Genomic DNA, 13702 nt, shown 5'->3' on the forward strand with positions numbered 1-13702 from the left:
TAAAATTATATTAAAAGCACTATTAAACACCAAAAACTAAATTTAAAAATAAATAAAATAAATAAATAAAGAAGAAATAGTTTTTTTTTTTTAGGAAGAAATAGTTTTTTTTTTTTTTTTTTTTTTTGTGAATGCTACTGACTTTATTACATTGTAGTATCTGTTCAAACATACTTTCTCAACCTAATGAATCACACAGAGTCAACAATGCCTCCACTGAACAAAAAAAATGACGGGGGAAAATGAAGATGATCCCAAAATTCTCTCTTACTATGTTTGGAATAAAAATAACTTCATAATTATCAAAATTACTTATATAGTTAAAAATTTTATATTCATAATTATCAAAATTACTTATATGGTTAAAAACTTTATATTCCGAATTGTCAAAATTACTTATATGGTTAAAAATCTTATATTCCTAATTGTCAAAATTACTTATATGGTTAAAAATCTTATATTCCTAATTGTCAAAAAAGAATTTGCAAAACAATTTAATTAGAATTTATAAAATCAATCTTACATTTTTCAAAATATAAAAAGGGACTCTATATATATGACTCGATCCGTATACTATATTGCTAAGGTGGCTACACTATACTTTGCGATTTGCATTTGTTAAGTTGCAAATTAAAGAGAATGGAGAAGTTGGCAGACAATTGCATATCTGACATTATTTCCTTCACTTCCCCAGTCGACGCTTCTGTATTTTCTGTCATCTCCAAACGTTTCAAGACGACATCTGAATCGGATACTGTTTGGAACAAGTTTTTGCCTTCTGATATTCAACAGATCCTCTCAAGATCATCATCTTCTATCCCCTTAGTGTTTCCCACAAAGAAGGACCTTTATCTTAGCCTCTCTGATTCTCCTATCCTCCTCGATGGAGGAAAACTGGTACATAAGCTGATTAAATTAAAAACCATTTATTAATCTGTTTTGAGGGAATTGATTTTTTTTTTTTTTTTTTTTTGATTTGGGTGACAATGTAACAGAGCTTTTGGCTTGAGAAGAAAACTGGGAAGAAATGTTTTATGGTTTCTGCTCAGGAACTAACGTTCACCGGGCAGCACCACACAAGTGGCTCTATGAGAGTTCCTGAGGGAATAGTGTCCAGGTTTGATCGATGATAGATTGATTATTTTCGTTATTGTTATATTATTCTTATTCTTGATTAATTTAACTTAACTCGCCTTAATTAGCTTTTTGTGTTTGAAATGAATTAAGGTTTACTGAGACGGCTAGTCTGCACATTAACGGCGGCGGTGAATTGGAATTGTATGGCATTTCCGGAAAAGTGTGTCGTCAAATGTTGTCGGAAGAAACACTTTACTCCTGTCATTTGGTGTACACAATGTCTCCGCTATCTGAGATTGATGTCCTTCGAGCACTAGTGGAATCTAGATTATTCGTTGATGATGAAAGCAGAGAAGTTGTCCGGGAAAGAGTTTTCCGCGTTGTATGTTTTGGCAAAGATCCGTGGCGTAGATCTGACGGGTGGTTGGAAGTTGATCTCGGAACCTTTTTCAATGTCGGAAGGAATATTATCCCAAGTGCCCCCGCAGATTTGCAAATGTCATTCTCAATTGCGCAGTTTCCACCTCACTTCGGGTTGGGGAGGATTATTGTTCAGGGCATTGAGTTTCGTACGATAATCGGGTGCTGAAGAATATTGTGATTTACAAGCGCACTTGAAGATTATATATTTTTTAAAAAATATAATAGATAAGAATTGAAGTAGGTACAACTTAAACAAAGGCAGGGTTTAATTTCAGAGTATTTTAAAATTTTATTGTTTTTTGTAACATGCATGCCAGCCATGCTGTGATCAATTTCTTTACAGTATTTGCATATTAGTATCGTCTCCCATTATACTTTAATTAATACAAAATTTAATCAATATAACAAATTAGATCAAATATCCAATCTAGCTAACATATATACTTCCATGATTTTGATCGGAATTAGCTAACATATCTAGCAAACTCTCAAAGTGAGGGTCTCCTTGTGCGCAATAAGCAAATGTCTAGCCTCTGTGGTTCATGTTCAGTTAAGTTACCATGATTTACATCCTCCCAAATGCCCTGTCGGGTCGGGGTGTGGGCAGGGACGGAGCCAGAAATTCGGTTGAGGGGGGTGAAGAAGTACAGTAGGGACGGATTCAGAAAATTTTTCCAGTAAAGGCTAAACATTAAAACAAAAGAGATAATTTTAATAAATAAATTAATTAATTAAATAAGAAATATAGTTGTAAATATTATTGGATATGGGCGAAAAATAAAATACATCGAAACTTTATAAAAATATTTATAACAAAATATGAAACATACACATTATAAATTACACATGTGTAATTTAGATGCCAAAAAAATTCAAACCTTTGACCTTTACTATTACCAAACATTTGCTCTGCCAACTAATCTAACTCAATTTTTGTTAATATTTAATAGTTTTTATATACTAATATTAAAACCTGTACTATATATACACATATACATACAAAGATTATATATGGGGTGGGGTGGGGTGGGGGGGGGGGAGGGACAGCTGCCCCCCTTACCCCCTCTTTGGTTCCGTCCCTGGGTGTGGGGGGCCTTAGGGTTGGAGTTTGATCAACCTTTTGGAAGAATGATTTTGATCGGAATTGTTGAGTGACAACTAGGGTTTAATTTCAATTAATGGAGTTTAAGAGTTTTTACTCTAACTAATAAGGCAATTCAATATATTATTATATTATATACTATATATAAACATAAATTACACACAAAAAAAGGAAAATCACCATTTTAATTTCTCAATTGTTTATAGATGCTAATGTAGTCCATAGTTTTCAATTTCAACAAAGTTGGCAAACATTATGGGCGGAGCCACCTGCATGGTGCAGGGGGCCCTCGAATCCCTCCCCGGCCCTCTAAATTTTTTTTTTTTTTTTAGTATAATACTTATTTTTGGTGTCTTCCCTCCTCAAAATATTTGGCCCCTCCCAATTAATCTTGCGGACTAATTAAGTTTCTAGGTTTTTCACAATATCAATTCTTATTCTCTTCAAGGAATAACTTGGTCATTTTTTCATATATATTTGAAGCAATCTTTTGATGAATTACTGGTATGCTTTATTTTCATTTCTCTTCAAGCAGCATTCTATGAATAACTGCTTTAATTAATGGTGACTTCGGTCTTCAATGTCAAAGAAGAAGGTGATTACATAAACAAAGAATTAGATATATGAGATTGATATCAATTTGAAACAAAGAATTAATTAAGATTAGCTAAAGCATATGGTGATTATATATATATATATATATATATATATATCATGAGCAAGTGCAATACTAAGAAGAAAATATTAGTCTGCTACTCGATTTTAGTAGATTTGTAATGTAATAATATATATTGAAATATGTTAAATAAATATTAATTTATTTAACTATTTACTTTTAAATCATAATTGACCTCCCACACCATCTAATCCTGGCTCTGTCCCAGTCTGTCTAACACTATTGTGTTGAATTCTCCTTGTTGTCCGATACTTAACAAAAACTTGCAATGAATATAACCCTGCTGTTTTGTACACCAAATACGACAAATAATGCATGTATTTCCTTGGCCAACATTTGCCTACTGAATTTTCTGCTAATGTCAAATACAAAAAGTTTTAATCAACAACAGCAATTCTAAAAGACTAGTCTAAAATATACGCTATGTTTTGGTACTATACTTAAAAATATAATGATATGTTTCTCTAAATCTATATGGTTTTCATATATTTTATGCAGAGTAGTTTTCTATGTTTTCTGCAAGAGTATATATAGTTTCATGTACTTATTAGTGTATTTCAATGTATTCTACACTTTTCTTATTACCTTCAATAGTACTTGGCTACATACATAATTTTGTATAGTTGCTCGATCAATCGAGTAGCACGAGTCGAGCCAAATTTAAGATTGCTATACTCGACTTGAGCATCTTAATGCCTGGTTTGAGTGATTCACAAGTCTCATCGAGCAAGTACGGAGTACTATATAGTGCAATTGGACTATATAGTGCAATTGAAGATACAAAGTACTATTATTTAAATTATAACATCAAATACGAAGTACTATATGTACCTATGCGTGAACATTTCCTATTTAATATTGTATTGATATACTTTAAAATATTTATTTTAAAACAATTATTGGCATTACCTCATTCACGCAGGACGCGAAAAAGCTAGTAATTATAATAAATGAAGATTAGTTCAATTTAAAAAAAAAAACATTTAATCCTAAATAGCAGTCCACAAGAGAAAAGTTAATAACCATATAGTTAATTTAATGTCTCCACACACGGAGCTGCTCATTATTGCACAGTTTATAAATTAATATTTGTATTCTTTTTTCTAATTACGTTATCATTCTTTCTTTCCAAAGGTTGAACCCCAACCCTAAGCCTCCCCCCTCCTCCCCGGCCCGATAGAACATCTAAAAATACGATATTACACTAGTACAAAATGGAGCAAAGAAATATGACTTTAGGCTACCCTTCTTTAAATAAGGGTAGTGTATTGTTTAAAAAAAAAAGAGGACTGTTGCATAATTGTAAAGAAATGAACAAGAAACCGCTACCCTTTTGAAAAAAAGGTAGCGGTTTTTAAAAAATAAAAGTACGGATATACTTTCCGCTACCCTTTATCATAGAAAGGGCAGCGGATAGTTATATTAATAAAAAAAATAAAAAATAAAAAATAAAACCCTCAATCTAGATCTCGCTCTCAGACCTCTCCGGTCTCCTCAACTCCCCTCACCACAGACCCCCGTGTTGCCCTCACCAAACCTCCGCCGTCGCCCTCACCACACCTCCGACGTCGCCCTCACCACACCTCCGCCGTCGACACCACCTCCCTCATCCTCCCATGACGCCAATGACACCATCTCTCTCACCACGACTCTCTCAGCCTCGATCAAACGCCGTCGCCGCCGACACCAAGCTAAGGACTCCAACGCCTCTCTCATCAGCCACCAACGACGCCACTGCCACCATCTCCACCGCCACATTTCTCCTCAGCGCCGCCGCGGCTACTTCTGCGAGTTCCACCGCCGCCAGATCTGTGCAGGTATTTTTATTTTATTTTTTGTTAAAACTAGTAAGTTTCCCGTGCGATGCACGACCATTAAATATGGCCTCTTAATAATTTAAAATTATCGTATAATCTTCTTATTCTATGTAATAGCAAAATGTTATTTTAATAATTCGCATTTGACTCGGAAACACTTAATCACAACTCAAATATGTTATACCTCCGGATTCATATGTAAGTCTGACAACCTAGTAGTTGCATCCGTGCGATGCTCGGACATATGATACAATAGTAAGATTAACAGTACTGATAAAAAAAAAACTATAATAGTATATGAATTAATTATTGAAAAACGAAGAACATTGTAATTGTATTACACATTATTGAAAACTTCTTTGTATACGACATTTTTAGTCGTACTTATAAATGGTACATTATTCCCACATAGAAAATTTTAATCCCCTAGGATTACTAACTCTTGAGACTGCAAATGATACACCATAATTAAAGATTGACTTTCTAATTAAAAAACAAATCCACGTGTGATAATGTTTGCCATTAACTTTTATTTATTGTCATAGCATATGATAGTATAAAAAAGAATTGCTTTCTTTCGAACTTGAAACAAAAATCTTGAATCAGAAGGTGTTAACGACATTCGAGGAATTAAAACTTTTGTTCATACACTCGTTCCAGACATGATTTGAGCTTCCAAAACATGATCAGTCAACTTTATAACAATAAACCTTGTATCATTAAAGTATGTTAATATTCTCACAATAACATATTAATATTTTTAGAATATTATATAATGTTAAATATATCATTATATCATTATATATAAGATAAGATATAATAATAATTAAATAAGATTGTGAATTATATAAGTTCTCACCAAACGCACCCGGATTGCTCTCCGAGTGTGCATAGGGCTAACCTGAGATGCAAGACAGTATTGGAAAAGCATTTTTGCAGAAAGTTTCAATGGTGAAGAACACTCTCGGATTAGTGCATATTTATACTATTATATTTTTTTGAGTAGCAATTGTGCCTCTCCATTAATGCTTTGTTATTAATTTGATTAGAATATTGAACAATATTGAACAATTTTCAAGGGGCATTTCAAAAGTGGGACTATACATATTCTGCAATTAGTATTGGAAAAAACTGACTATATTATTACATTTTTTATTTTTATTTTATATATGCCAATTCATTGAATACGTGTGTATGTTATTCTGGTATCTATATATCTTGAGTCAATGTTATTATATTAATTTTTTTTTTCAAAATGATCACTGTACATATGATAAACAATTCATGTGGCTGTGCGGATTCCAAAGGTTATAATAATACATTCGAACAAATGTTAAAACAATTAATACACATTAAAAGTTGCAATAGTAGTCATCCAACGGATACACAGATCTAAAAATGATCACTGTACGTATGATAAGCCACCCCTGCGGCTGTGCGGATTCCAAAGGTTCTAATAATAAATTTGAACAAATGTTAAAACAATTAATACACATGGAAAGTTGCAATAGTAGTCATCCAATGAGTTCATAAATATGAAAATTAAAAACAGTCCAAACGACGCCTTATTATTTAGACGGGAAAATGATGTGGCGGCAAAAACATTTTGCTATTATATAGAGTAAGATTATAATTTTTTATAATTATCATTGTAATAAATATTATATTTGTTAATTTTTACTTCGTATAATTTTTATTTTGAATTTTTTTAAAAAATCCAATCATTGTAATCCAATTTAACCCTGCGTTTTTCTTGCAGAATAGTACTTGGCAATGGAAGTATAAGGAGAACTCCGGTGAATATATATTATGAGGCGCATGAAACGGAGGAGAAAGATGGGTCTTCCCAGAATATTCTGATGATACCAACTATTTCTGATGTTAGCACGGTGGAGGAATGGAGGTCCGTCGCCAAAGACATTGTAGGGCGAGATGGGGCAGCTGGTTACAGGGCTACCATTGTAGATTGGCCAGGTTTGGGATACTCTGATAGGCCTAAGCTGGATTACAATGCTGATGTTATGGAGAAATTTTTGGTTGACTTCATCAATGCACCTGATGGTCCTGTAAGCAACTCAGGTGAGTAAAAATGGATTTTTTTTTTTTTGGTGCTTTATGGATTTCCTGAATTTACTCATAGATGATTGGAATTGGAATTGGGAATGGAAGAAAGAGTTTTACTTAGTAGATGACTGAGGTTGTAGTTGTTATTGTTTAATCTCATAGTACTGATGATGAGAACTGAATTAAATTGTGTTGAATGAACTGTGATAACAATTGTACGGACAGGAGAAATATACCAGAGGAATTATAGGACTGGGATTGGGAGTCATAAAGTGACTCAAACCTAATACTAGTCCTAATACTGATTATTTGATGAGTCCTGGCATTCTTTTGATTATGTTCATGCTCCATAATTTCACTTTTTACTCAACATTGTTTCTTGTTTTGTGAGGAATATATTGCACTGGTGAGTTTAATTTATTCTCTTGCTGTCAGAACAAGCAATTTCCTGATCATAATTTTCCCTCATTTTGTTTTACGGAGAGATTCATTGTAGTCCATCTAGTATTATTTTACCTTATTTTGTATTCGGATGGATAGAGAGTGAGGGGAAAGAAATGGGATAAAAGGAAATAAATAGAAAATGCAGTGTTTGGATGAGAAAGTGGAAAATGAGAAAGGGAGAGAGAAGTGTATTGAGAGGGAAGAATTTTCACGTGGAGTGTGTTGAGAAAGGAATGAATATTTGATAGGATATGGAATTCTTTCTCCTTATAATGTTTTACTGACATTTTCACTCATCCAAACAAGAGAAACTTAAAAATTTTCCATTTCATTTTCTCCCCAATCCTTTCTACCCACATAAAGTCTAAAGAGTTTGTATGAACCATGTTTATTTTATGGGAGTTATATAATGTATGGTATTGATTTTACGTATCTGCATATTCACTTTCTGAGTCCTTTAGAGTTTTGACAATGGCTTAGGCCTGCACACCATTCTGCTTCTGATTCCTTTCTTGAATATTATAAGGAAATCCACTGATTAATAGTATGTGACCTTGACCATTTAAGCAGATTGAGTTTTTTTTTTTTTTTTTTTTTTTTTTTTTTTTTTTTTCAAAACTTTAAGCAGATTGAGTTTGTTATTCATAGTAGCATGAAAGTAAATGACTCTTTTTCACTTTAATCTTTCAATGATAATAAGTTGTGGTGGTGAAGGTTACTAGTTCTCCTGTTCGTGTAGATCTGCAAAATTTTGGGATTGAATGGTATCGATTTCTTCTCCCCATCAGATGTTGTTGAAAAAAGAAATTTTCGGAAAGTTTGCATTTGCATAAGGGCACTATCAAAGAAAGCCAGATCAAAACATTTAAAGGTAAGACAAATAATGTAGGTGCAAATTTTTATGGAGTTTTATTTTGTTCAATAGACTTTCTTGATCAGTTCTTTCTTAGGTCATTATGCAAATGCTTTATCATTTCAGCTTCAATCGCAAATTTACTGATAATAGATCATTACCTTGATAGGTCCCAGACTTTGATGTGGTAACATACACTATTGCCATGCCAAAAGATATGGTGGGGGGCATTAGAAGAAGCTTGGAGACATCGCAATGTAACTTTTCAAGTTCATCCAGTTATTAGCTCATATAAATATCAAAGACAGAAAGTTAGGCAGGTATACTCATCAAGGATTAACGCCATATCCATCAGCATGTATGAGCTTGTGTATTGATAATATTGTATTTATAATATAGTTTGTTGATAATATTGTGTTTTGATGGTTTGTTGATAATATTGTGTTGATGGTTAATATTATGCTGATAGGTAGTGTATGAATTCCGTATAGGATTTTTTAAAAAATTAGGAAATTTAAATATAATAATAATTTTTTTTAATTAAAAAAAAAATCCGCAACCTTTCTGTTTAGAGAAGGGTAGCGAATGCTTAACTTTCCGCTACCCTTTTAAAGGGTAGTGGAAAGCTCAGGGTTTTCAGCGACCCTAGTATCCGCTACCCTTGTACAAAGGTAGCGAATAACCCTTTACAAGGGTAGCGGATATGCAAATCTGTACTAGTGTCCGTTTTAGAAAATTTGAGTTATACTTTTATATATAACTAATATTTTCACATGTGCGATGCACGGAATAGATTTATTATAATATATTAATAATATTTGGATCGATATACAATTATTTAAATTATAACATCAAATACGGAGTACTATATAGTGCAATTGAAGATATGGTTTGGATTGTTTATGTTCATTGATGTTATCATTGCTTGAATTTGAGCAAGTAATTGTTCAAATTAATAGTTAATATGTAGATGTACGCATGCGGTGTTGTAACTTTAAAAATTGTTATATATCGCTGCAATCGACGGCAACCAAATTAAGTTAAAGTGAAGCAGCTTAACTGGGACCACCGAAAGGGATGGCGCCAGGTTTGATGCCGGTGCCGATTGATGGCGGAGATTGAACGTGAAGGATGACCAAGCAGTCGTTTTCCTCGGGGGCGGAGGACTGGCGCTTGAAGTTGGCGATGGCGACGGGTTTCCTCGCTGCTATCGATGGTGACGATCACACACCGGAGTTTTTGTGCCACGGTGATGGTGATATAAGTGGACTATTCTTTCTCCGTCGAAGAAGTTGTTTTTGTTTTTTCCAAATAAATTGGAATTGGATATCGCTGCAATGTTGGCTATCGCTGCAACTCTGTGGAAGAAGGGAGAAGAAGAACGAAGAAGAAGGGAGGAGGGAAGAAGAAGGAATAGCTGAAATGAAAAATTTGTCCCTATAATTAAATAATTAAAAATAGTTTATATTTTTACGGTCAAATTTCACCGGTAATTTGGCGGGAGGACCAAATGTGTTAACAATTGTATAGTTACGGGACTAAATTGTTAGTTTTTAAAGTCAAGTACTGAAATTAACACACCCGCTATAGTGATCATATGACCAAAAGTGTAATTTATTCTTAAATGAGCGGGTTTAACATTGTGGCACAATTGAGAGACTAAAAATGTCATTTTCCCTATTATAAATTATATACTCCCTCTTTCTATTTTATGTGTTTGATTCTGTTAACGAGACTTGACTAAAATTATTTTAATTCAATTTTTCATAATATTCATAATTTATATATTTTAAAACTATATTAAAAACTCTATTAAACACCCAAAACTAAATTTAAAAATAAGTAAAAAAATACTAAAGAAAATAAGAAAATAAAAAATAGCTGATTTAATTAATGAATAATAAAAAATGACGGGTAAAATGATACCAAAATACTCTCTTACTATGTTTGGAATAAAAATAACTTCATAATTATCAAAATTACTTATATAGTTAAAAATCTTATATTCATAATTACCAAATTACTTATATGGTTAAAAATCTTATATTTCTAATTGTGAAAAAAGAATTTGCAAAACAATTTAATTAGAATTTATGAAATCTATCTTACAGTTTTTCAAAATATAAAAAGGGACTCTATATATATAGCTCGATCCGTATATTATATTGCTAAGGTGGCTACACTATACTTTGCGATTTGCATTTGTGAAGTTGCAAATTAAAGAGAATGGAGAAGTTGGCAGACAATTGCATATCTGACATTATTTCCTTCACTTCCCCAGTCGACGCTTCTGTATTTTCTGTCATCTCCAAACGCTTCAAGACCACGTCTGAATCGGATACTGTTTGGAACAAGTTGTTGCCCTCTGATATTCAACAGATCCTCTCAAGATCATCATCTTCTATCCCAGTTTTTCCCACAAAGAAGGACCTTTATCTTAGTCTCTCTGATTCTCCTATCCTCCTCGATGGAGGAAAACTGGTACATACATACGCGGATTAAATTAAAAACCATTTATTAATCTGTTTTAAGGGAATTGATTTTTTATTTTTTGATTTGGGTGACAACGTAACAGAGCTTTTGGCTTGAGAAGAAAACTGGGAAGAAATGTTTTATGGTTTCTGCTCAGGAACTAACGTTCACCGGGCTGCACCACACAAGTGGCTTTATGAGAGTTCCTGAGGGAGTAGTGTCCAGGTTTTTAACATGTTTGATTGATGATAGATTGATTATTTTCATTATTGTTATATTATTATTATTCTTGGTTAACTTTCATTTACTCGGCCTTATTTAGCTTTTTGTGTTTGAAATGAATTAAGGTTTACTGAGATGGCTAGTCTACACTTTAATGGCGGCGAGTTGGAATTGTATGGCATTTCCGGAAAAGTGTGTCGTCAAATGTTGTCGGAAGAAACACTTTACTCCTGCCATTTGGTAATGTCTCCGCTATCTGAGGATGATGTCCTTCCAGCAGTAGTGGTTTCTAGATTATTCATTGATGATGAAAGCAGAGAAGTTGTCCGGGAAAGAGTTTTCCCTGTTGTTGGTTTTGGCAATGATCGGGGGCGTAGATCTGACGGGTGGTCGGAAGTTGAACTTGGGACGTTTTTCAATGTTGGAAGGAATATTCTCCCAAGTGTCCCCGCAGAATTGCAAATGTCGTTTTCAATTGCCCAGTTTCCACCTCACTTCGGGTTGGGAACGATTATTGTTCAGGGCATTGAATTTCGTACTTATGATTGTCGGGCGCCGATGAATATTGTGAATTTCAAGCGCACTTGAAGATCATATTTTTTTTTTAAAAAAATATAATAGATAAAAATTGAAGTAGGTACAACTTAAATAAAGGTAGGGTTTGATTTCAAAATATTTTAGAATTTTCTTGTTTTTTTGTAACATGCATGCCAGCCATGCTGTGACGATCAATTTCTTTACAGTATTTGCATATTAGTATCGTCTCCTATTGTGCTTTAATTAATACAAAATTTAATCAATATAACAAATTAGATCGAATATCCAATCTAGCTAACATATATACTTCCATGATTTTGATCGGAATTGTTGAGTGACAACTAGGGTTTAATTTCAATTAATGGAGTTTAAGAGTTTTTACTCTAAATAATAAGGCAATATATATTATATACTATATATAAATATAAATTACACACACACAAAAAAAGAGGAAAAATCACCATTTTTGTTTCTCAATTGTTTTCAACTACTAATGTAGTGCATAGTTTTCAACTTCAACTAAGTTGGCAAACACAAGGGGCGGAGCCACTTGCATGGCGGCCGGGCCCTGGCCCCCCTCCCCCTCCATTTTTTTTTATTAGTATAATACTTATTTTTGGTGTCTTCTCTCCTCAAAATATTTGGTCCCTCCCAAATAATCTTGCAGACTAATTAAATTTCTAGGTTTTTCACAATATCAATTTTTATCTTCTTCCAAGAATAACTTGATCATTTTTTTTAAATATATCTTTGAAGCAATCTTTTGATGAATTACTGGTATGATATATTTTCATTTTTCTTCAAGCAGCATTCTATGAATAACTGCAGTAATTAATGGTGACTTCGGTCTTCCATTGTTGAGCATATAGCCATTAATGTGCCATTCAATTAACTATCAGCTTAGACTTTTAGTTGAGATGGAGCACATGCCCACCTATAAGCAACTATGGTCCACGTGTTGCTTGGAACCCACCGCACACGTGATGAGGCGTGTTGAGCATATCGCCATTAATGTGCAATCCAACTATCAGCTTAGGTTTTTAGTTGAGATTGAACACATGCTTCAATTTTCATGTCAAAGAAGAAGGACTCAGTTTTAGTATATTTGTAATGTAATAATATATATTAAAATATGTTAAATAAATATTAATTTATTTAATTATTTACTCTTAAATCATAATTGACCTCCCACACCATCTAATCCTGGCTCGGCCCCAGTCTGTCTAACACTATTGTGTTGAATTCTCCTTGTCGTCCAATACTTAACAAAAACTTGCAATGAATATAACCCTGCTGTTTTGTATACCAAATACGACAAATAATGCATGTATTTCCTTGGGCAACATTTGCCTACTGAATTTTATGCTAATGTCAAATACAAAAATTTTTAATCAACAATAGCAATTCTAAAAGACTAGTCTAAAATATACGCTATGTTGTGGTACTATACTTAAAAATATAATGATATGTTTCTCTAATTTATATGGTTTTCATATATTTTCTGCAGAGTATGTATAGTTTCATGTACTTATTAGTATATTTCAATGTATTCTACACTTTTCTTATTACCTTCAATAGTACTAACTGGCTACATACATACTTTTGTATAGTTGCTCGATCAATCGAGTAGCACGAGTCGAGCCAAATTTAAGATTGCTATACTCGACTTGAGCATCTTAATGCTTGGTTTGAGTGATTCAAAAGTCTCATCGAGCATCTTAATTGGATCGATATACAATTATTTAAATTATAACATCAAATACGGAGTACTATATAGTGCAATTGAAGATATGATTTGGATTGTTTATGTTCATTGATATTATTATTGCTTGAATTTGAGCAAGTAATTGTTCAAATTAATAGTTAATATGTAGATGTACGCATGCGGTGTTTTAACTTTAAAGATTTTTATATATCGCTGCAATCGACGGCGACCAAATTAAGTTAAAGTGTAGCAGCTTAACTGGGTCCACCGAAAGGGATGGCGCCGGGTTTGATGCCGGTGCCGATTGACG

The 13702-nt window shown here is 33.1% G+C and overlaps 2 protein-coding genes and 1 long non-coding RNA gene across 3 annotated transcripts; all 3 read left to right on the plus strand.

The window, feature by feature from the left end:
• Positions 1 to 639: 639 nt before the first annotated feature.
• Positions 640 to 1666, plus strand: LOC109175387 (F-box protein At2g02240-like). The gene is made up of 3 exons (XM_019324651.1): positions 640 to 897; positions 996 to 1117; positions 1228 to 1666. The coding sequence occupies exons 1-3, from the start codon at positions 640 to 642 to the stop codon at positions 1664 to 1666; spliced, it is 819 nt and encodes a 272-aa protein (XP_019180196.1).
• Positions 1667 to 8299: 6633 nt separating this feature from the next.
• Positions 8300 to 8888, plus strand: LOC109175584. The gene is made up of 2 exons (XR_002053286.1): positions 8300 to 8474; positions 8626 to 8888. It is a non-coding gene; the product is annotated as an uncharacterized LOC109175584 (long non-coding RNA).
• A 1794-nt stretch (positions 8889 to 10682) lies between these two features.
• Positions 10683 to 11738, plus strand: LOC109175389 (F-box protein At2g02240-like). The gene is made up of 3 exons (XM_019324652.1): positions 10683 to 10937; positions 11032 to 11153; positions 11276 to 11738. Exons 1-3 carry the CDS (start codon positions 10683 to 10685, stop codon positions 11736 to 11738), a joined length of 840 nt encoding a protein of 279 aa, XP_019180197.1.
• Positions 11739 to 13702: the final 1964 nt, after the last annotated feature.

The sequence above is a fragment of the Ipomoea nil genome, unplaced genomic scaffold, assembly GCF_001879475.1.
Source record: "Ipomoea nil cultivar Tokyo-kokei standard unplaced genomic scaffold, Asagao_1.1 scaffold0688, whole genome shotgun sequence".
In the NCBI taxonomy this organism is placed as follows: Eukaryota; Viridiplantae; Streptophyta; class Magnoliopsida; order Solanales; family Convolvulaceae; genus Ipomoea; species Ipomoea nil.